This window comes from Haemaphysalis longicornis, unplaced genomic scaffold (assembly GCF_048455015.1).
Source record: "Haemaphysalis longicornis isolate Haplotype H1 unplaced genomic scaffold, Haemaphysalis longicornis Haplotype H1 scaffold_3, whole genome shotgun sequence".
Classification (NCBI taxonomy): Eukaryota; Metazoa; Arthropoda; class Arachnida; order Ixodida; family Ixodidae; genus Haemaphysalis; species Haemaphysalis longicornis.
The window spans coordinates 98946722-98971402 of record NW_027526335.1 but is presented as its reverse complement, the minus strand read 5'-3'; the positions used below and the strand labels follow the sequence as shown (position 1 = coordinate 98971402).

The window sequence follows — 24681 nt, the reverse complement described above, 5'->3', positions numbered from 1 at the left end:
GACTGGTTGGCACAGGCTTATTTTATTACATTCTGTCAAGCTCGGGCCAGACCAGGGTCATATTATAAATTTGTCGGGCTCGGGCCGTGTCTCCCTCGTCACGCCGGGCAAATTGCAATTGCAACACGCGCATGCACTGCTCGAAATGAATTGTGCGTGGTCGTAATCGTTATTTCACCTTTTTTACAACACCTTTACACCACTTTTTTTTTACAATGATTTTTTAAAAACCGCAGCACGTCATCGCGCTTGTTGTCGACACTGGTACACTGCTGCGTTCCGTAATGCCAGGGGTCGGCCACCCGCGGCCCTCGGGCCACCTGCGGCCCTCGTTCGGGCCGCATGCGGCTCGGTTGTCAGAACCGTACGCCCCCTTAATTCTTATCTGAAGGCCGACGCGTCACTTGACCTCAAATGGCCCGGGTGATAGGCGGGAGACAGCAGCAGAGAATTGATCGCCCCCCGTCTTCACATTTAGCCAGATTATTGTCAAGTAGTATCGTCGATTCGCTGACTTTTTTCTCTTTGCCTGCAAAGCCCCCCGCGCGCCTCCTCTCCGATTTGCGTGCGGCGCTCCACTGTGCCGGATTTATACAACTCGGCCCTCCACCTCAAAAGATCGCGATCCTCGAGCAGCCATTCCGCCAAAGGAATTTCCTTTCACGAGTTTCCGTTGACCAACAATTTATCAACCAAATGCCGAATAATGACCACTTTCCCGAAGACCATTTTAATCTTTGTGATATGTTAAAGGGACACTGAAGTGAATTTGTCAAGCTCCCGTTTTTGCTTGCACTGCGTAGACTGGCTCAAATTAGCACACTTTTCATCGTTTATCCGGTTGACAAATCGGTAATTATTTTACAAAGCGCAGAAGAAGAAAAACTACCATGCGCGGTTTGCGGCGGCCGCACCAACTAAGCTGGGACGTTGGGAGGAGGGGGCGCCGTGATTGGACGATGCCCAAGGTTAGCAATCAAACAAGTTTCGGTTTCGGTCTGTAAAACAACATGTTTGACATTCGATGGCGTCGTTGGATGGGCATTCTCAATATCCCAGTTATCGTAGTACCGCGCTTCTGCCATGTTGTCGGCTGTAAAATGCATAAGATAAGCCTCCCAGGACGGCTTGGAATCGTAGCATTCACTAGCCGAGGCCTACGCAGTGCATGGACGCCCTCCTCGTACCCGCAGATGCCCAAATGTCATGCGCTTTTCCCCCATATTTGGAGCTTGCCTCACTCATGCCTGTACCGTAAAAAGCGTGTTCGCACCAGGCCAAGGGTCTGTTCATTCTGGCCTGTGCCCACTGCCCGCAAGCAGTCGGTGCTTATGGCAACAGCACGCCAACGAGAACTCGCTAGCGCGGCAGTGCCAGCCTGCGCGAGTTCTGTGGACTAGTTCGTGGAGCAATGAACGTTGCGGCCCAAAAAAAGGTGAACTCAGTATAGAAAACATCGGCGAAAAACAAAAAAGTTAACTCATAAAAAAAAAAAAGCATGCACCCGCGGCGATTCGAACTTGAGGCTGGCAAAACACTTGCGAAGACTTACCTAACACTCCAGACGACTAGGCCACAGAGGGCTTTTTTTTTTTTTTTAAGTGCGAATACACTTTATAAGCGACCCCAAACCATCCACCACCGGCGGCGGCGGCGTCCGCAGTGCTCCTCTATATTTAAAAAAGAAACAGCATCCGGCGCCAGGTTTCGATCCGAGGACTTTGCGGCCGCAGCGCGACGCTCTACCGACCAAGCCACGGACACGACGCTGATATCAGTGTTAGTGACGCGCCTTATATCTTTAACGCATTCAAACTACGTAGTCAGCGGCGTGCGTTGGCGACTCAGCGGCGTTATAGCGGCTTGATAACTGCGTGGTGTACACGTGATACTACAAACCCGATGGAAGAGATGGAAGAGAAGGCGGCGAGGCGGTGGGCTGCGGGGGCCGAGCGCAAGCGCCGCAAGCGGGCCGACAACCGTGCATTCGCACTTTCACATTCTCCCCCTCGGGGAAATGCGGGAGAATTTTGTGAAACAATAACTTTATTTACACATCAATATACACGTTATGCCGAGTGTTACACATGGCTCAGGAGCAGCTCTGACAGCGGATGTGTCCGTTACATGTTTGAGTGGTAAGATGACAATAAACGTGAATCCAGGAGAAAAAAAAACACAAAGCCAAAGAGAAACCAAACAAAAAAGAAGGACAATGAGAACAGCAACACAGACTATACAAAAAAGTTATTGTTTCACAAAATTCCCCCGCATTTCCCCGAGGGGGAGAATGTGAAAGTGCGAATGCACGGTTGTCGGCCCGCTTGCGGCGCTTGCGCTCGGCCCCCGCAGCCCACCGCCTCGCCGTCTTCTCTTCCATCTCTTCCATCGGGTTTGTAGTATCACGTGTACACCACGCAGTTATCAAGCCGCTATAACGCCGCTGAGTCGCCAACGCACGCCGCTGACGACGTAGTTTGAATGCGTTAAAGATATAAGGCGCGTCACTAACTCTGATATCAGCGTCGTGTCCGTACCAGCTTAACCGCCTTTTTCTGGAAGACGATATCGACATAATCGCCGTTCAAGAGACGAAAATTGAAAGTCAGGAGCAAACGGACCGGATGGTGCAAACTTTCAGAGCACGATATAACGTTTGCGTGTCCCACTCGGTAGGCGCGTCAGCTGGATGTGCGCTTTTTCTGCGTAATTCTGTGGGAATTTTTGAAGAAAGTGTCAGTGTTTGCGAACGCGGTCGCTTTATTGTGTGCGATTTTTTGTACTCGGTCATGGCATGGAGAGTGATTTGTGTATATGCGCCAAATAAGGAAGTGGATCGCCGCCTTTTTTTTGAAAGTTTGAAAGTGTATTTAAACTGCGATAGGCACGTAATATTTCTTGGCGATTTCAACTGCGTCTGTTCGAGCGCTGATAGAGCAAAAAAAACCGCCGACACATGATTTGAGTGCGATGGTTTTAAATAGCCTAGTGCATGAGTTCGGCCTGGAGGACGTCGCGTGTGTTCTGTCGAACATGAATGCACCACAGTACACACATTTTCAACGTGAAAGTCACGCAAGATTGGACAGAGTTTACGTATCACTGGGTCTTGTGCCTCTGTGCGAGGCCTACAACGTGAAACCGCTGTCCTTCAGCGACCACAGCATGGTGACGTTTACAATAGGTCAGAAGCAAAGGAAAACTCGCTTTAGCTGGGATACCTGGAAATTCAATGTAAAACTACTGAATGATGAACCATTCACAACTGGTGTAAAGAAAAGATTAGAGGAGGCAATCGGAACAGAAAGTGGGTCACTTATCACCGTCTGGGAACAGCTAAAAAGTGACGTTAAGATAAGTGCAATAGAAAGATCGTCCATCATACGCCATAAAGAAAAGGAGGAGGAAACACAACTACAAAGCCAATTGCACTTCTTGCTAGGCATTGAGGCTCAACAGCCTGGAACTTTTACAAAAGAAATAAGAGAAGTTAAAAATAAGTTGGAGGTCATTGACATCGAGAAGTACAGGGGTGCCATAGTGCGCGCACGCGCAGAGCGACTCTGGTTGGGCGAAACGCCAACCAAACGTTCCCTGAGTGACGAAAAGGGTTATGCGCTAAAGAATGAGATTAAAGCTATTCGATACAATAATGTGGTTTCTAGGGACCCTGAAGTCGTGGAGCGCGCGTTTTTTGAACATTATAAGGAACTGCTGGGAACTGAAAAGCAAGGCAGTAAAGATTACGAGCTAACTTTCTTGCCGTCAATGCCAAAGTTAAGTGATGATGACAGAGCAAGCATGGAGGCGCCGATCAGTTTGCAGGAGATAAATAACGCCATCGACGAATTATCCATAGGGAAGTCACCGGGGCCAGATGGATTGGGAACCGAGTTTTACAAGTTCTTCAAAGAAGATATAGCATTAATTTTGTACAGGGTCATAACGGAAGCGTATGAATCCAAGAGAACACCGCCTTCGTTCCGGAATAGTCATATTGTGTTAATTCCTAAAACTGATGATCCTGAAAAGCTGTTGGCGGTAGAGTCGTATCGGCCAATCAGCTTAACGAATGTTGATTACAAAATTTTTATGAAGGTTTTGGCTAGAAGATTGCAAGGAGTAATAAAAACAATTGTTGGAACCCATCAAACATGTGGAATTCAGGGACGATCTATTTTTACCAATATTCATGTCGCAAGAAGTGTATTAGAGTGTTGCGACGCTCTAGGGGGCCACGTGGCGATGATCCAAATTGATTTGCAGAAGGCCTTTGACCGTGTTGCGCATAACATTCTTTTCTCAGTGTTAGAACACGTTAACGTAGGATCCCTCATCCTCGAAGGTGTAAAGATGTCGTACACTCAGTGCTCAGCTCGTGTTATTGTAAACAAAAAAGTGGGACGAAGTTTTGATATACTGTCGTCGGTGAAGCAGGGGTGCCCCTTGAGTCCCTTGTTGTTTGCGATTTATCTTGAACCCTTTTGTTTAAAGATTCTTCAAAATGAAAGTATACACGGATTCCGTTTGCACTGCAGTGAAGTTAAAATTTTGTCATATGCCGATGACATCGCTGTTTTTTGTAGTGATAGGAAAAGTGTGAGGGAGGTGGTGAACGATCTAAAGCGATTTTGCGAGTTGTCTGCCAGTGCAGTTAACTGGAACAAGTGCATAGGATTTTGGCATGGTGACTGGCAAAGTAAGCCAGTGTTTTTCGAGAACATGCCTTGGACGACAACTCCGGCCAGGTATCTGGGCATCCCCCTTGAAAACTACCAGGATGCTAGAGAGTACTGGGACGGAGAAACTGAAAGAGTTAGAGAGAAATTAACACAATGGGGGGGAAGGGATCTGTCAATGTTTGCCCGTGCATCAGTATGCAATGTGTTTGCTGTTGCCAAGGTATGGTACGTCCTACAGGCGATTTGTATGTCAAGAAGGAACATACAAAAGCTGCACAGAGTGTTTGCGGTGTTTTTGTGGGGCTCAAGTTGGGAGCGCATGAGTCGAACTAATTTGTTTCGCTCGGTGAAAAGTGGTGGATTGGGACTGGCACATTTGTTTATCCGACAAATAGTTTCTAGGTTTATGTTTCTGAGAGATCAGAGAGATTGCTTTCTACGTACTGTGGTACAAGCCCGACTACGTGATGTCATTCCAGACTATGTAGTTTCAACTTCTGAAATGCGATGTGTACGTGTGCGTGGGTTCTTGCGGGAAGTTGTGGATGCTTTTAGGATTTTAAGGGTTAGGTTTTCCTTGGAGTATTTGAGTAGTGTACCGCGAAAACGTTTGTACAAAGATATGATTGATGTGTGTCTGCCTGTTCCGGTTTATCGTCAGTTATATGCAGTGGGTTCAGGAAAAGATGTTCTAAAAAGAGTGAAACGAATGCCAGTACGTTCATCTGTTAAATCTTTCTTCTTTAAACTTCATAGCGGCACGCTTCCAGTAAAACCCTGGCTGCAGGAAAAAGGACTATATGTACACCCATGGACACTTAACTGTAGACTATGCCAAAAGCTGGAAACAATTGAGCACATCTTTCTGGACTGCTGGGATGCGATGTTTCACTGGGACATCCTCCAACGAACCCTGAAAAAAGACTTACCGTTAACGCCTTATGGCATTCGCTTTTTGCCTGTAAACAACGATGGAGGCGTGCCCTATGATATGTTCATGGCACTTAGTCTGCATTCTATGTGGAAAACTCGCATGGCGGTTCAAAATGCCGAAGAGGATGCTCGCACAGTGCGAGAGTACTTCATTGAAAGCGTTGCTTATATAAGAGAAGTTTATCGAGTGATGCCGGAAGAGCCTGAGTGGTTACCCATTCTGGATGTTCTAGCGCAATTTAAGATGTTTTAAGCCACTCCCTTCAGCCGACTGGTGGCTGGAGCTAGTAATTTGTGTACTGTACAGTGCGTGTTGTGTTGTCGCCAAGCAGGCAATAAAGAAAAAAAAAAAAAAAAGTGTCCGTGGCGTGGTCGGTAGAGCGTCGCGCTGCGGCCGCAAAGTCCTCGGATCGAAACCTGGCGCCGGATGCTGTTTCTTTTTTAAATATAGAGGAGCACTGCGGACGCCGCCGCCGCCGGCGGTGGATGGTTTGGGATCGCTTATAAAGTGCATTCGCACTTAAAACAAGGGCTGAAAGAATTGTGAGTGTCCTATTAGCTGGCGCTAATCTCTCTTGTACCTCAAAAGAGGGGCTGGTCAACGAGACGCTCTGGCTCGCTAAGCGGTCCAATCATAATTTTTTTTTATGAATGGCTTGGACGTGTCCCTGCCTGCGTCTTTCCTCATTTGTTTTGTAGCTCTTCAGCGCATGGCTGCCTCGGGCGAGCTTCCTTCGCAGTTCCAGGTCACAGTCAGATGTGCCCAATGCACTAACCGTCCATTGGACCTCCCTCAGAAAGTGTCGCCATGCGGGTTGTGGGTGGAGGGCGCACTCCACTGCATCTACCCTCGCTTTCCAGAGGGAGTGGAGTCCAATGGCTAGGACACAATCACGGAAAGCGGGGTGCTCTGTGTCCACGCACAGGAACTTGAGGCCCGTCCAAGTGACGTTCCACGATGTTCTGAAGCACGATTGTATTTCGTGCCAGAAATACATCGCTGTGTTGCAGTCAAGGAATGCGTGTCCTGCGGTTTCAGGTTTGCCACACAGGAGGCATCCGGCGCCCCAGGGAAGGAAGAAGCCCCGCTCCTGCTGACGCGCCATGACTGGCAACACTGCCGCGTGGAAACGGAAAAAAAAAATATTTTGTGCCGACTGGGATGGGCGATTGCCTGACTCGCTTGAGCACATCGCCTCCACCTTGAGGGACCGGAGGCTGACGGTACAGAGGTGGTGGCAATGTCTGCGCTACTAAGTCCCAGTATAACTTTTTTGGTTTCACAGTGAGCAGGTATTCCCAAGAAAAATACGTCTGCAGTGATGCCACCGCGTTCGCTATCTCCCCGTAGAACCCGGTGATGCGAGAGCCGTGATCGACAGACGCTGATGTGGCAAGCCACGGCCGCAAGTGAAAGGAGCCTAGGCATTGGATGGCCGCTTGAAGGAACGGGTCTACCTGGTCGCGAAGAAAATGAAGCGCTGGACGACGAGCTTGAGTTCTGCGTTTATCAGTCCAATGCCTCCCCCCTCCGCGCTCCAGAAGAGATTCGTTCGGCGCATGGGCTCGTATTGTGACCGCGAAACAAACACCGCCCACGACCGGTGTAGTCTCTGTATCGAGCCGGCATCGATGGTGGTGATGCGCGCTGCATACAGAATCGCGGGGTATGCTACCATGTTGCACAAGAGGGACCTTGCGTAAATGGATATGTTACGGTTCCTCCAGGGGTGAAGCTTCCATTCGGCCGCGTCAACTTTTGCTTTCCACCAAGGCGCCACCGCCTGGCCCACTCCGATCTTTACCCCTACATATGTCTCAACGCGGTCCGACCACCGCATGTTGAAGCACTTGCCCGGCTTTCTTTCCCAGCACCCCAACCAGGCTCCCTCAGATTTTTCAAGGTTCAGCTCAGCACCGGAGAAACCGCAGAATTGATGTGCCAGTCGGAGTACTTCTCCGGCTTGGGCAGCTGTTGTGCAGATAAGGGCAACGTCGTCGGCATATGCCAACACTCGGAGTTCCCCCCCACCCATAACGAGTCCTTCGATTTTGGTAGACGCAGCAACCATGCGACACAGCGGCTCCAGGTAAAGAGCAAAAAGTAGTGGAGACATTGGACAGTCTTGGCGGACAGAGTTTTGTACCATGATGGGGGTTCCTCTTGCCCATTAACGATTATGCTCGTCGTGATTTGAGTGTAGCATATCTGGATCCACTCCATCATGGTGTCTCCTACTCCGCAGTGCCTGAGGAGTGTGAACAGGAAAGGCCGTTGTACCCTGTCGAATGCCTTCCTAAGGTCGAGCTGAACTAGGCCACAGAGGGCTGCTGGCGGGCGATGGAAAAGATAAGGTATATAATGTATAACCAGTTTACACTTTTATTTAGTTTTAGTATTTCAAGCAGCTTAGGTGGCTATTTGTTGTATTGCGCTCGTGCAGTAAGCGTCCCCCGAGTTTCCACACTAGCTCACGTCTAGCAATTGCATTTCGTAGACGGGAAAGCGTTCGCAGATGCGTAATCGTGCTGCTGACCGCTCTGCTTGTTCGCCCAGCGCAACAAAGTGCTTCCCGCACCCTAGTTTTACGGTGTACGGTAAAAATATCAGTTGAGTTTATTTCCTTAGTACCTATATATATTGACTTCGCTCCTCTTCTCCCCCTTCAAGAGGCCTTATATTTTCCTACTAGCGTACCAGTCAGCGAAGCGTCGCATGTGCGCTTGTGCAGCGCTTGTGTGAAGCGACCTTGACTTGGAGCTAGATACAGTGTACAAACTAACGAAGTAAATAAAGGCGCATTCTTCCATTCCCAAACGTGTTGTGGGTTAGTTTCAACTGATCGAGCGAATTGCGACGACCCGTTGGTGGCCGGCGGACTAAACGGTGGGCCGACTGACTCGGTCGCGGAAGGTCGGCGTGCCGTGCAGTAGCGCAGCCAATTGTCAGCTCCTCTCCTGCTGACGTCACACGAAAACGCCACAGAAAATGGGCGAGCGTAAAGAGAGGAGGACAGCATTTTCGAATTGATTTTTCTACTAAATAAATTCGCCTAAACGCGCACAGAGTGGTCGAAACAGGGCCCATAGGGACTCCGGACTACAGTTTGCGCTCGTAATCCCGCATTGTTTACAAATCACTTCAGTGTCCCTTTAATGTTCCGAGTCGCTTTTGTTTCCCTTTCTTTAAGACAACATTTTACTTCACAAGGTACTACGTTTCGTAACGTGAACTTACGATGTAATTATTTTCACTGATATCTAAAACGTTTTTCTGGAAAGAGACTAGCCGAGCGTAAACTTATAATTGAGCCGAATATTCGTATATGCATGCGACGATTTTACGCGCACCAAGTAAACGCATCAACGAGCGACCTAAATGTATATCAATAAGTGGTTTATAAGATAAAAGTATACTATCGTACTCCTTCTTCATTATCGATGCGTGTCTTGTCTTATCTAGAACTGTTCCTTTTACACGATTTTCAAGTACTAGCCGCTTTGACACAATGTAAGCCCGGTTTCACGCACACGCCGTGTGTCCAAAGATCTCACCAAAGTTGTTCGGTAAACTAAGCGGTTAATGGGGAAATGCACTAGTTTTTTGACAGGAAGCCAGCGGTCTTACTAAGGAAGGTTTAGCTTTAGAATTTCATCGGCACCGGCAACACCACGTCCAACGCAGCACGCGTAGTCATGAGGTGTGGCGGCTTTGCCGCAATATGCGTAGATTTGTGGTGGTGCACCTTTTACAGGCGTAGAAATGTACTAGTTGGGAATACTACGAATTGTCCGAAGAAAGGCTTGCTGGCTGGACTCATGGAGGAAGGAAAGCTCAGTACAGGCCCCACCGGCACATTGAGGGAAGTGATTGATTGATTGTTGGGGCTTAACGCGCCGACTCAACGCAGGCGATGAGGCGCGCCGTAGTGGAGGGCTCCGGATTAATTTTGACCACCTGGGGAACTTTAACGTGCGCCGAAATCTCGCACACACGGGCGTTTTTGCTTTTCGCCTCCATCAGAAAAGCGGCCGCCGCGGCCGGGAATCGAACCCGCGACCTCATTGAGGGAAGTGTGGAGGAAGTCCCGCGCAGTCCGGTTCAAGTTTTCCATGTTCAGTTTACACGTTGGAGAAGCAAAAGTGACAGCCCCTCCCCCCTCTCTACCATCCAAGCCCAGCGACCCCCCCCCCCCCCCCCCCCCCCCCCCAGCGACGCCACTGTAAGTGCGATTGTTGTTTAGGGAAGCAGAAATAAATAATCAACTGCTCGGACAACACAGCGTATCGCGATCGCATTAGAGTGTTCTAGTTCACTGTAGTTCGCATGCACATTGCGACATTTTGTAAAGGCTAACTTGCAGCCACCCTGCGCGTGTCACTGCAAGAGTTGAAAGATGACTCGAGACTCGCTGGCTGAAAAGGTTGACGTTGCCCGTTCGTGTGACACATATGTAATGGCAGCACATTTAGTTTGGAGGTACAACCCCACGCTCTACGTAGTACGATCAAGTCACAGAAGTTTAGGGTTACTACCTTTGAAGAGCAGATACAGTGAGATACTCTACAACGACCTTGTGTCCACACAGGCACGCGTACTATACGTAAAAAAAAAAAAGGGGGGGGGGGGGGGACCAGGTAACAAACAAAACAACGTATTGGACGGCGCCAAAACACTCATGTGTGCGACTATTGCAGGGGTGTACCGCCCCATCTGTCCCTTACGTTTAGCTTGCTTTCCTACTCCTCAATCAGGCAAAAGCAAGAAAACTGCGCCAACAGCACTAACCGCAACTACGCTGACCGGCGGGAACGGGCGCGGCACAGTCGTACTACACACCGGCGAGGTCACATTTCCGACAGCTGAGGAACAGCTCCACCTCATTCCTTGAAAGCCCGCCGTAACTTTTGGCTACCAAAACACCTTTTTTGTGCGTATTGGTAGCGCCGCCGTTAGCTGATAACACTTTTTTTTATTTCGACAGCACACGTACGATCACAACCGAAACCGCCGAAACCTCGAGCAGACGGCGTTGCCAGCGTTGACTCGAGCTTGCGAGGTAGCGGATGAGAGCCAGAGTTTATAGTCAGTTTCGTATCTAGGAACATCAAAGTTACAGTGTTACGGTAACTTCATGGTTATGGCCGTAAAATATCATAAACAGAGAGAAATTTTTGTTAGAAGTTTTTCCTAACACTGGTAATACATAGTATCAGACGCAACGTTTACGCTGCCCCATGGAGTGATGTTGACAGGGCAGCGGCCCTGTCAACATCACGTGACTTCCGCTCCGTTATTCCGGAAGTAAGCCCAAATAATTTTGACCCGACTTGAGACAACGAAGAGCGAGTTGCGCAATCCTCCCTGTTCCCTGGCTGAGTGGCTGAGTCGGCTGAGCTGCTGACCCTGGCGCGCGCCTTCCCATTGCGAAGTTTGCGTGCTCACGAGGATAAGTCGGTGTTCACAACGGGTGCTGCGTGTGCGACACTCTTCTTTGCCACCTGACAACGAAGTTGCGAGTACCCATGAGGCTGAAGACATATCATTCGTGGACTTGGAAGATGTACACGCCAATATAGTTGGCCGGAAGCGAGTAGTACAGGGCTACTGTGTCAGACTGTGTGCGGTGTTCCACAAGTGAGCTTTGTTTTGAGTTTCCGTGTAAAACCTGCATTCATTCTAGAAGTTGCTGGAATACTAGGACCTTACAAAAATACCTATATCCTCTTAATTCAAGGAGTAATTTCTCCTCGAGACCTCCAATCCCCAGATTGTATTAGCTTCACCTTGTCTTCAAAGGGTGGCGGGTGAGGTTTGATTATTGATGTGTTGAAGGCTGTTCTGCTTCTCCGAGAGATATTACTTCGAAATGCACACACTTAGCTACAGTTCGTGTGAAAAGTTTGGCCTGTTGACGTGTGATAACAATTAAGCGTTTATTTAAAAAAAAAATGGCTCCAATCAACGCTGTGAAGGTGGTTGGACTGCGAAGCTGTAAACGACACCCACACCGATACATTTGCACGAATATATACCAATACGTTTGCATGAGACAGATGCATATCTAATTAACTTCGAAAATCGCGTGCGACATCTGCGATGTTTACGATCTCTGTTAGCCGTGAAACTTCGCACACCGTATGGAAACCCATGGCGGGCCGTGCGTAAACAAGCGAAGTTGAGAATCAATTACAGAGCCAACTGACGGGGGACGCGCGTGAAAAAGAAAAAAAGAAAAACACGCTCCCAGGGCGCGTGTTTCTCTTTTTTTCTTTTTCACGTAATTCATAAAAATAATAATGTAACATCACTAACGGTAAAAAAATAGGCTAACCATTCCCCTATGCCTTCTTTGGCGTTGTAGATTGCCGGCATTTCTTTCTGTATTTCCCCTCATTTCCAAACTATATATATATATATATATATATATATATATATATATATATATATATATATATATATATATAGTTTTACAGTAAAAAGCCCTACTTGGACCATGGCCGCCTCTCTTATGTCAGTGGGAAGGGGAAGTTCTAGCCACATTATTTGATTTCCCTCTCCCATCCCCCCTCCCCGGCACTATCTCACTGGACTAAATTTCCACCGGTGCTGCATGATAGCAGATGTTTGACCAGCATCGTTTCCTGGCACTAATCAGCGCGGACTGCCAATGTGCTGTATTACTGCGCTTTGATGAACAGCAGAAGTTTGAAAATGGGAAGTATTCTACGAAATTTTTTATTTTGGCATTTTGCGGAGCCACCAAAAGCTAAACATACCTGCCTGCATTGTAGCCACTCTGTTCAATAAACTGGGATTTTTAAAAACGGTTGGCAAGTTCTGATGTAATCATGATTTACTTCAAGGAATGCAGACAAAAATGGCACATTTTTGTTTTTGGGTTTTTCGCTAAAACTTGATTCCATATTATCGGATGGCAAAGAACCTAGTTCGCCGCACAGAACCATTAGTTAACATCTGTACCAGATATTTTGCAATCCCTGCCATCCATTCCAGAGTTATGAATGTTCACGTAATGCCCAAGTTTGGGGTATTTTTTGTCAATAAAAAGCGTCAATTATATTATTTTCACTATTTTAGCTTTTAAATATCGAAAAAGGCGGTCCTTTATACGGTACATAAGAAATAAAATTTGCCTATGGAAATTTAAAAAAATTTTGACAAAGGTGGTGACATACCTTGAACATGAAATAGGTTATTTTACTACAGCTTCCAGCAAGATCTGTTTCTATTTCACTGCAATGTGTGGCATAGTCATAAGAACCGTCAGAAGAGTTATGTCAGTGAACACAAGAGTTATTTCCCCTTTTCACTATGTTTATTTTGCACAACCAATAGAAAAACTGAAATCACAGCTGCAGTCAATTAAATTATGTGTCCGGCCATCAGCAACCGTGCTGTCAAATCATGCAAGTAGTTTCTACCGCTCCTCCTAGGCGCCAGCACCTCCCTTGCTGGAAATGTCGAAATACATAGTAGGAGGACGCCTCTAAATGTATAAAATGACCCTTTGTGCCAAATAAAAATGACGGGGAAGCACGATAGTGAAATGGCCGCCTTAATTATTTATTTCTGAACAAAAAAAGTATTGTTTGAGTGGAAAAAAAAAATAAACACCTATACACAGTCTGACTTTTTGGTTTAAAGAAAAATTCATTCAGCCTTTAGTATCCCTTCAATGATAGGAGCTTGGGGTCCACAGTGTCATCACACACTCTCCCAAAATTACTCGAAATGCCTAATGTGAAGAATCAACGTTTTATGAACACACATTCATCGACATGTGACAAGTTTTATTCGATACCACTACCTGTTTCAACAACTAATAGGCCTTGCATGCACGCGACCATATGTGGGGCACTTTTGCCACCATATCACAGTCATTCAGGTACTTTGTGATGGCAACCTCTAGAAACAAATCCACATAACGACCTGCAGTTTTAAACACACTACAAGGACTCGGTTTACCGCAGCTTCAATAAAAAAACAGACGTAATGACAATGCGACTCAAAGCAGTACTAGGAAGTATGAACAGTTTTCCACAGGTTTGTTTAAACACCAAGGAATATTATAGGTTAGAAATGCATTGACTATATTAAGGCACAAATTCGAACATGAACACTTGGAGACAAAGTAAATTTTTTAATGGAAAAGTTGTTCTTTGCATTCCCCTCTAATACCAATACTCGTATTTTTTTGGTGGTGTAAAATTTGTATGCTGCTGCACTTCCCTCTTCATGGGATTGGAGCTGTGTTGCTCAGGATTTCTTCATTTCTTTTCCGCATTCAGTACTTGTATGCCAGTTACTGTCCACATTCTACTTCCATTGCATATTCTGGACATCAACTGATGACTAGCAGAGATAACGCAAGTCTTGCCCAAATACTCCCCATAAATCAGAAAGGAAAAACACTGCTCTAATTAAGTGACTTTTAAAATAACAGGACATAAAGCTGGATGAACAAAACTGCACAATTTCTAACTAATGAGAAGGCTGAACAGCCCGAGTTTGGATAACCGTCAGGGTACTAAACCTCCAATTAAAACACAATAGCAGCCGACAAAAAATGAGGCACAGCCCAAAATTTGGGTAGCTTCAAATCGCAAAAGTCCCACCTAAACAGGTTCAAAACTATTTTCTAAGAGCGCCGCTTGTCAACTATGTCAGAGACCTTCAAGTACTCCACAATAACCAGCCAGCAGTCCGCATTGAGCCGATCTATCTGGGTGCCCTCTCCCGGGTAACATTCAACCCGCTCACGAACAACCCGGTTAATGTGAAGGTAATTGTGTCGGATAAACCGCCTGGCCGACCATGCCGCACTGTGCGCCTCAGCTTCGGTCAGCGCAGAGTTGGACGTCACCGCAGACAACAGGGACGGCTTGAACTCGAGCAGTTCGAACGCCTCGGCGCACACCTTGTCCCTATTCTTCCCCAGCACGAAACGGACAGCACGGTGCAGGGACGTGGCGTTACGCTGCACAGCCGTCAGCATAGTCGGAACAGAGCAGTCCATGCCCCTTTCCTGAGCGAGTGAGAAGTGGGTAATGAACAGGTTCTGAAGCAGCCCCTCGGCAACCACGGCCAAGCACTGCGGATTGGGCACATACTGACACGAGACTGTCACTTTCCTCAGCGCTTGGTTCGATCGGAGCAGCTGCGAAAGCTGCTGCGCAGACTCTAGGCCTATCTCGGTGCACGCCAACGACAGTTCCTCAACGCTCCTGTTAGAGCCGAGTCCAACTGCCTCTTCGATGGTTATCCCCGATCCGGAGTATCCTTCAATCAGCTTGACGGTTCGTAGCGATTGGTTCTGTTGCAGCAGGTCCCGCACTTGCGGTGATGCGGTGCTCCACAGGTGCACAGTCAGGTCCCGAACGTGGCAGTTTGACGACAGGGCCGAGCACAGGGCAGTGAAGGACTCGTCGCAGAACTCATTGCGGTCGAGGTACACGCTGGTCAACCACTCGGCCGGCTCCAGCAAGGCTGCCCTGAGACCAAACGTGTCAACCTCCCGCCAGCGGAGGCTCACGCGTCCGTAGAGCTTCTGTTCGATCAGGTGCTCCGTCAGCACTACCCTGCACAAAGTTTTTCTGAATCAGTAATTGCATAATGGAAAGGGATGCTCATGAAAAGCGAAGCTTGTACGAGCTCAATTGTGCAAAAACCCGTCACGAAGGGTATTACTTGTTCCTATGGTAGGACAGCAGTTGCTTCTTTCCCTAAACGTCCCATCGATCACTGTCACAAATTTTCCATTAACTGCTAGGTTATCCCAGAAAGCTGCATAGAATTCTTTACTCATAGCCCTACTAGAACAGGAGTTTCAAGCATGCTTTGTGACCATGCACGCCAACAACTCTACTTTTACATAAAGTGCCCAGACATCCCACTTTTGCGGCTGTGGTCCCGCTGTCCCGGCCTGCCTGTGGGACGGTGTTTTGTCCCACTTTCAAAAGGAAATCTATAAAATGGGTATCAAGCCCAGTGTCACTAATGAAAAGCTTGAGGAATGAAAGGGTCAAAAGAAACCGTTTGAGGAACTTCAGCAAAGGAGCGCACATGACGAGACTAAGCAAGAAACTGTTGCGTGTTTCTTGCTTAGTCCCGATGTGTGAGCTGTTTTCTTGAAGTTACAGTGCACCAACAAACCGTTCAGTACACCCTTCTGTATTTGACGAACGGTGCGTGGACGTGCTTCAGTACTTGTTTACTTATTCAGCAAATAACGCAGCATTGCTCACTGAACAAAGGCCGAAAGAACTACGACACGAATGATCTTTCAGTTAAAACAAAATTGCATTAAGCCTTAATGTCCCTTCAAGCTAGATGCCACGTTCTTCCTTCAGCCTCCCCCGCCCCCCGTCCCGCTTTGGGGTCCGAGGAATATTAAGGTCACTTTACTTTTACAGTTGCCGAGAAACCGATAAATTCCGCACCATAGCTGGCACCTAAGCTTTGTGAGGCGTGCACACATTCTTAATAAGTAGATGGCTGCCTCAAAACCCCACACCTTGCTTTCAGAAACAGTTGCTTCAACCTGGATGTCTTTCAATAAAAGAACCAATGTGACAAGCATTTTTCACTGATGCACATTTGGCCAATTATACCAAAGGCGGTTGCCCAATCTTATCTAAATACCTGCCGCGGATGCTCAGTGGCTAAGGCATTGCGCTGCTGAGCACGAGGTCGCAAGTTCGATTCTCAGCCGCGGCAGCCGCTTTTTTGATGGAGGCGAAAAGCAAAAACGCCCGTGTGTACGAGATTTCGGCACAGGTTAAAGAACCCAAGGTGGCCAAAATTAATCCTGAGCCCTCCACTACGGCGCGCCTCATCGCCTGCATTGCGTAGGCGCGTTAAACCCTACAATCAATCAACCAATCTTATCTAAATGAGCCCAAGGTCCGATTTGCTGTGCAAAGAGTTGGCATAAATGAGCCACGCCGCTTGCTTGTGGGGCAATTTGGTAGGATGCTAAAGTAATTTCAACTGTGGCCACAGCGCCTCCGGAGTACTTCCACAACTTAAGCTCAAAAATGCAGCGCCAGAAAAGCCACACTAGAAGATCGAACACCGAAAACATGGGGAAATTATGCAGCAGGTTGTGCCGATATGCTTCCAACATAAGAACACCGGGACTGAATCCCATTGCCGCACTAGTCCTGTTTTTGAATTTTCATGCCTTTCCCATAGTGCTCACTGGTTTGCAAAATGTATAGTCGGTGCGTGGCACGGCTGAAGTGTGTCTGCTATCAAGCATAACTTATTGACCCTCCTCTACCTCAAGCATTACCACTCGCACTTGCTTTAGTGCAATGACATTCAGTTTTACGTGTGACCATGCGCACCCTAAGTTCGAATGTTGACACTGAGGGTGTATGGAACTCAGCATTAAGTTGGTGCAGTGCCAAGAGTGAAGGCAGCGGTGCCATTGTCATGGCAGAATAATGTGCTAATTGTGCTGTCTTGAAGTGGACTAAAGAAAAAGTGAATTATTTGGACAAGCAATAAATATGACGATAAACGAGGACAACAGAAAGGAGACAAAGTACACTCTTTGTAGAACGAACCTCGAATATTTCTTTTCAGCACAGATTCCCTTTATCCTCAGTGCATAAGAGGCCACAGTTTTACAACTAGTAGCAACCCGCCTCTAAGTGATGCCAGCTTTCACGGCCACAAAAACAAAAAACCAAGGGCTTGTTGAATTCATGAGTTCACTGCCGTGCACAGACGTATCACTAGACTCCTATGGCTGCACAAGTTAAGGGACTGTGCTACTCCATTTATCATTTTAAAACCCGCTTTCAGGAACCTGTTAAGCGCGCAAGGTCTCTGTGCGAAAAGTGTAACCATACCGCTCAAGGAGCGTGGATTCCACATAGCCGATATCCAATGTGCGCAGTGTCTTGTTTGTGTCCAGGGCATAGACGAGGGCTTCAACACCAAGAAAGCACAGATCGCTCTCAGACACGTCGATGTACTCCAGGGTGTCGTTCTGCACCAGCCCCTCCGCAATGAAATCCAAGGTACGGAAATCAATTGCGCAGGCTCGGAAAGTCAGTGAACGCAGCCCTCTGTTCTTGGAAAGTAGGGATGTCAGCAATGGCGTTCCAAGTGAATTGCGGTACGCTGTGTCGAACTCGTAACCGACCAATACGAGCCGTTTCAACGTGGTGTTATTTGGAATTGCCGCCAGAATATTCTTCATGGAAGCATGCGTGCACACATGGCAGGAAAGATCCACAAGGGTTGTGCTCTTCCTCAACAGACTGGCAACTGCCGCTAGCACTCCTTCACTCACTTCCTTGAAGTCCAGGCAAAGCTCTTGCAAGTTCTCCGTCATTCGTAGCATGCCAGCCAAGAGCTTGCACCCAGGGAGCTTGCACCACGGAGGATTCAGAAAAAACGTTAGTGTCAGCTTCTCAACCCTACCGCACTTGGATATGCCGCTCATCAAGCCGTCAAAGGCACTTTGGTCGAGGCGGACGTTCGAAAAAGTAATCGCTGTAACGGAAGCAGCGTTGGCCGAAAGTAGTTCGGCAAGCTTTAAAGCCAATTTGGCGCTCAGTACGAGCGCTGTGACTGCAAGACTCTCGAGTTCTTTGACAGGTCCCAGAGCATCGAGGACCGCGCTCCAATCATACAATTCTGGTAACCCATTAATGCAGATGCTACGTAGGTTAGAAGGACACTCGTCAATGGAATGAGAAATGCCGTCCAGCGGCACATGTGGATGGAATTGCGTGAATTTTACAGCCTCGACGCACTGATGCTTTCTAGGAAGCCATGTGGTGAAGAACGTGGCATTGTAGGCAATCTGCAAGGAAAGATGGCTGTCGTAAGGTATCTCCGAGTCGAACACCGACCGCCCACCTCCCACTGTACACAGGCACAGCTTCCCTGGCTTTTCCTCCAGTAGGTGCAGATGCAGCGCGTTTAGGACGCTGTTCCAAGCGCCGAGGCTGTCGCAGAGCCAGCACACATCTTCGGTCGTTGTCGCCGTGCACCCTCGCTTGACATCAAGCCATGGAAGTTTCTCGCTCCAGTGCTGTTCATATAACTTGAGCGCAGACCCGGGCGACACTTCGGCTTGGGCTGTTTGGGGACAAAAAGCAGGGACACCGGCATAAACATAACATGCGTTGCAATTGGAGCACATCGCTGAAACCAAAGAGAACACTGCGATCGCGAATGGAACAATCGGTTGAACTGTGAAGCAGTTCCACGTAAAATGTGCGCAATAAAGAGGAAAATCAACAGTCAGCAGCGGTGGATTTGGATACACGCGTTGGAGCACATGCGCATATGTGCGTTCCACTCACCCATGCGACGATCCGCCGAGAAGCCGGCGCCGAGCTAGCAAAAATTTACTGTCAGAAGCTTTGCCTCACTTTTTCTTCTTTCTTAAAAAAGGGCGAGGCAGCGCCCTGGATACAGTGAACTAGAAGCGTTTTGCGTTCTAGTTCACTGTTTCCTGCAGACGCTGGCTCTGACGACGAAGCTACGGCCCTAAAGAGACCCGAAAAACCGAAAATGTTGCAAGTTTCGAGTGAACATGGTTTGCAACCCTTCTGCAGTCATTCCAACCAGTTTTCAACAGGTTCATGATCATTTCTGCAGCCACATCGAATCCGAGCCAAGCCAAGGCGATATAATTTTTTGTTTTCCAGCTGACATGTGATGCAATTTCTGTTTCTTCTCATCGCCTGTGTTTTGGATCCCTTTCGGCGCGTCAAAAAACCCTTGAGCAACTTCATCGCAGTGCTGTTATGCGCCCATTAAGACATGGAGTGTGACGATTTTCTGGTCAAAGAACAGAGAGTGTTAGAACTCTATTTTTCCAACATTGGTCACTTTAACTACGACAAAGCGAAGGAGATCGTCGTGAGTACACATTCTCATTGTGCTCCCAAAAGTTTGTCAACGCAACTAATGCGCACGTTTTGTTTCCTTCCAGGAAAAAGAACGCGATGGCTTGTGCAAAACAGGCGCCAACTACCTGTTCAGCAGCGTGCTCACAGCGCTGTCGCAAATGTCCCTTGCGGAAAAGTTGTACATGTCTCTGCAATACCTCGCTCCCAAAAGCTTTCTCCGGAAGGACGTGAGTTCTTTGCGTTAACGATATTTATTTAAATTTCCATGTTTGACAGAAAGTGTTGCTCAGTAAAATGAAACGCACATTTGGCGTTTCAATGACACCAATCAGAAGAAAAAATGACATGAAATAAGTGTCGGAAAAAAAAAAAAAACATACTCGCAAATCTACCCCGTGAAGGGGGTTGGAAGCGGGGCTGTAAACGACACCCACAACGATTACTCATGAAGCGTCACCTGAATTAACACACGTGACTCTACGAAGAGGGAAACCAGAGAAAAGTGAAGTGCAAGCTTAAGCACACCTTTTATTACTTCAGAGTTATTTTTTTGCTAAGGTTAAATCAATGCATGATTCATGAACGGTGGTTGGTTGAGTTGCATTGGTGAAACACTTGAGTGGAAACTTTCTTTTTATAAAATTAAAGGAAGCTCAAACCGGGTGTCGCTTCACCTCCGTCTCTGCCGCCGCCGACGGAGGCGACGAGATCCGCGGCAGGGACGGAGAAGTTCGAGGCAACGGTCTAATTAGTGTCGCATGATGGCCGCTACAGGAGCACTCATAGTTCATTTCACCCAAATGTACCAACCGGTTCAGCTCTCTGGGTAGCCAGAGTCACTGTTAATTATTTATAGTGACGCTGGCTAGATAGTGAGCGGAAGCGGTTTGGCCGGTTGCGTCGAATCAAGACATACTGCTCCAATCCAGGCAGACTGATCACTTGCAGTTGCGAAACAACACCAGCGAGGATCGCTGCCCTGGATTGGAGCAGTATGTCTTGATTCGACGCAACCGGCCAAACCGCTTCCGCTCACTAACTAGCCAGCGTCATCTGGCTACTCAGTGAGCAGAAGCGGTTGGTCCGTTTGGGTAAAATGAACTATGACTGCTCCCATGGCGGCCATCATGCGACACTAATTAGACCGTTGCCGAAGTTAGATGCCATGCGTTGGTGTGAGCTTCCTTTAATTTTTATGACTCCTAGCGCATGCGCAAGGCGCACACACGGCCGCTACATGTGCCGTGGGTGGAGCGCACAGCTGCGCGCGGTCGCGTGACGCTATAACGTGGCATTCATCGAGAACACAGGGGATTAAACCTGCATATTTGCTCAGTGAGTGCACCGTCTGTCTCCCCCGTCTCCGCGTGGGCTCTCGCTCCTTTTCTCTATCTAGTTGTTCCAGGCTCGATTCCTGGTGGTGCCAGTAACTATTTTTATTGGTTCGCAGCAGTTTTCTGTTGACACCAACAGTTGCGACAGAACCCTTGGGTGGTAGAGGAAAAAGCTTCGCTTTAAAAAGAAAAGACAATGCTGTATTATGTCCCAAAAATCAGGAGCTGTACTGAGTAGACTCTCTGATTTGCCTGTACTATTTTACCAATGTGTGCTGCAAATTAAGGGCGAAGGTATTTTGCTGGAAGCCGTCACCCCAGTGGATATTTTTCCTGTACTTTTATCAAGAGTTGGTATCCTTGAAGGACCGGTGCTGCAGCGTGGCATTAATGTACAGGCGGTCACAGAATAAACCGGACCAAGCGAGCGGTGCGCGAATACTATCGGCGCGACACCTTCCGGCCCAGCGCCTGCTGTCGAGATAGCGGAAGGCGCATGCGTGTCCCTCCCTAGAGTTTGTGCATGTCAGTTTCCTTGATTTCGGCTGCAGCACTTTGATCCTCTCCAATGCGACGCGCGGCGGCGCCTTGCGCGGCGCGCCTACCGACCGGGCGTGATGCATGTCAGCAGCCGGCAGCGTGCGCCATGCGCTGTGGGATTATAGATGGGTTTAAGTAGATTGGTTTACTTTTCCCTGCAATAGCAAAACCGGCGACGAGAGAGACTAATCCGTCTCCGTCTTCTCGTTTCGTCCAGCTAGCAAGCTATCTGCCCCCACCCCGCGGCTGCGCGCTGTACCGCGCCAGCCGCGGCGGGCCGTGGCTCGACGGAACAAAGGAAGCGACAAGTGTTTTCGCTCATTGACATTTATTACAGGATAATAAACATTCAAAGAGCATGCAGGCTAGCTGGTTGACGGCGAGGATCTAGTTCCTCGCCCGGGCAATTTAAGGGAATCGAGAGGTTCGACTCACCGCGACAACAGTCATCGCCGGGGCGCCGCCTCAGCGCGCTCGCGTTTGCCTCGCTGGGACACCGATGGCAGCCATTGTCACCCTCCTTTTTGCCCGATCCTCGAAGGAAGGAGGTCGCTAGGCACGTCCTCTCGCCTCGCTTCCCGAGCTCCAACTCCCCCCCCGCAGCTCGCATCCCGCACGCGCTCGCCGGCTTAAAGACACTCCTACGGCGAGGAGGTAGATCCCCCTCGCCGACGTCTTGCCGAGCAAGTTCCCGCGAGGAGCAAGCGGTGTGGCGAAGCCGAACCAAAGGGAACGCGCTAAGGTCGCGTTCCCACATCCCTCCAACCTTAAACGTTTCCGTACGGTGGAAAGAATAGCACGCAGGGACATCTAGACGCAATGTTCATCACATTAAACAAAGCATGAAGGTTTGCCCCACGCAGTAGCCGTCCTTGCACTCGCCGTCGTCAAACAGGCATCGTCAGCCGCATGCACAATCTTACGCCCATGCACAATCTAACGCTCAGGTGTCGCAGGTAACAGCTCTGAGGTGACGGTGCACACGTTGGCTCGAACAGGCATGCCAAGCACAGATGCAGTCTCGTCGTAGACGGCTGTGTCCGGGGCTGCTTTCGTCAAGACCCGCTGAGAAGACATCAGCTGGCCAAATGCAACGGGGACCGCAGAGTTCTCAGCCATAGGTTCGACGTAGCGCAGCACACAGCTCCGGCCAACGCGAGCATCGTTGCTCGTACTGCCGCTCTTGTCAGTCGGTGGTGATTATCAGCAGGTTCCGTCCGGCCCTGGCCGAAGACAGCAGGCCAGGGTTTCGAAGGGTAGGGCTGAAGCCAGCCCGAGCAAGTGTAGCGACTGCGCTGACAGATGACCGCCGTACAGCCGCTGCTCTCAGCCAGGATTCGCCGAGGACGTATCAGCAGGCCCAGGAGCCTCCCGACCGCAAAGTGCGGCCCAGCACCGAAGTGACGCCAAGCCATGAAGCACACGACGGCGCCGCCCGCACCAACACGCCCTCCATGGAGGAAGACACCAGCCGTAGGGAGCTCCCACGGCGCCGCGTCTAGGCCGCCTCCAAGTAGCTGCCACGCCAGGGCAGCCGCCAGTGGTCCCCAGCTCTCGAACGCTCGCCGACCCGGAGCAGCAGGTGGCATCACAGACATCGCGTAGCAAGCAAGCCTGGGTGACTCAACTCGCATTGCGTATCACATCGGCATTCCCGCAAGCCATGAAGTCAGACAAGGAAGAAATGCTATTCCTCAGCATCGGCCGCGTGGCACGACGCTAAACAATTGCGGCTGTCAAAAGACGGTTTCCGACAGCGCACAAAAACTCACTTTCTCGAGGCGAAGGAGATTTTTTCCCCCGCTACGTGCAGAACCACTTAAAACAAGCATTCCGACGACACGCACCCCGTCATTCAGTGGAGAAGAGGGGCCGTTTCCCGTCCGTCTGCTACCGAGCCACGTCCTCCTCGGTCGTGCCCTCTCCCACGCGGTGCCGGCTCCGAAAAGCCTTCGGGCAACACGCATCTTTGACAACGACCGGCAACCCAGAGGCTTGCTCTACTGCCCCATTCGCACAGCCGTGAAGGAGACATCGGCTTTGTCGTCGGCCCTACCCGCTCGCTGCAACACAAACAGCTTAATGAGCGGCGGCGCCCATCGCGTCTTGCGATGTCGGAACGCCCGGTGCGGAGCCGCAATACCAGACAGCCCATACGGCACCCGTGGCCCCTGGCCACACGGCTCGAAGAGCCCCGACTCCCGGAGTCGATAAAAGAGACAGCAGAGAAAAAGAAAATCGGGCCAAACAACGCAGCTTCCGTACTCGCTCACTTCGGGCTTGCAATTACAGCGCGGACCTTATGCCCTAGCGCGTCATGGGTGCTGGACTTCAAGAATTTCAGTGCCTCAATTTGCCGCGGCAGAAACGTCCCGCCTAAACGGCGCACTGAGAAAACTCGGTGTTCACATGTTCTAGCACAATGTAGCAACGTTCACTCCGCTCTCAAGAAAGTACGCCTGCCTCCGCTAGCGATCTGATTCACGCTAGCAGTAACACTTGTCAGGTTCGGACCAAGAACTTTTCTCACACCGAACAAAGACATGTTCCATGTTCCGAGAGCCAGCCCCACGTTGATGCGCCAGATGTGGGATTATAGATGGGTTTAAGTAGATTGGTTTACTTTTCCCTGCAATAGCAAAACCGGCGACGAGAGAGACTAATCCGTCTCCGTCTTCTCGTTTCGTCCAGCTAGCAAGCTATCTGCCCCCACCCCGCGGCTGCGCGCTGTACCGCGCCAGCCGCGGCGGGCCGTGGCTCGACGGAACAAAGGAAGCGACAAGTGTTTTCGCTCATTGACATTTATTACAGGATAATAAACATTCAAAGAGCATGCAGGCTAGCTGGTTGACGGCGAGGATCTAGTTCCTCGCCCGGGCAATTTAAGGGAATCGAGAGGTTCGACTCACCGCGACAACAGTCATCGCCGGGGCGCCGCCTCAGCGCGCTCGCGTTTGCCTCGCTGGGACACCGATGGCAGCCATTGTCGCCCTCCTTTTTGCCCGATCCTCGAAGGAAGGAGGTCGCTAGGCACGTCCTCTCGCCTCGCTTCCCGAGCTCCAACTCCCCCCCCGCAGCTCGCATCCCGCACGCGCTCGCCGGCTTAAAGACACTCCTACGGCGAGGAGGTAGATCCCCCTCGCCGACGTCTTGCCGAGCAAGTTCCCGCGAGGAGCAAGCGGTGTGGCGAAGCCGAACCAAAGGGAACGCGCTAAGGTCGCGTTCCCACAGCGCTGATGCCGCGTAACTGTGCGTTCATCTGAGAATGTTCGTTCGGCGCTCTTTCTATC

The 24681-nt window shown here is 49.4% G+C and overlaps 2 protein-coding genes across 2 annotated transcripts in view; one reads left to right on the top strand and one right to left on the bottom strand.

The window, feature by feature from the left end:
* Positions 1-13413: 13413 nt before the first annotated feature.
* Positions 13414-19164, bottom strand: LOC144174924 (uncharacterized). The gene is made up of 3 exons (XM_077703912.1): positions 18966-19164; positions 17499-18738; positions 13414-15218 (listed from the first exon to the last, which is right to left on the bottom strand). The coding sequence occupies exons 1-3, from the start codon at positions 18967-18969 to the stop codon at positions 14279-14281; spliced, it is 2184 nt and encodes a 727-aa protein (XP_077560038.1). The 5' UTR covers positions 18970-19164; the 3' UTR covers positions 13414-14278.
* Positions 19165-19282: 118 nt separating this feature from the next.
* LOC144174925 (KICSTOR subunit 2-like) overlaps positions 19283-24681 on the top strand; it is a 43664-nt gene continuing 38265 nt past the window's right edge. The window contains exons 1-2 of the mRNA XM_077703913.1: positions 19283-19527; positions 19601-19744. Coding sequence (XP_077560039.1) covers positions 19429-19527; positions 19601-19744 — 243 coding nt within the window. The 5' untranslated portion in view covers positions 19283-19428. The remainder of the gene's footprint in view (positions 19528-19600; positions 19745-24681) is intronic.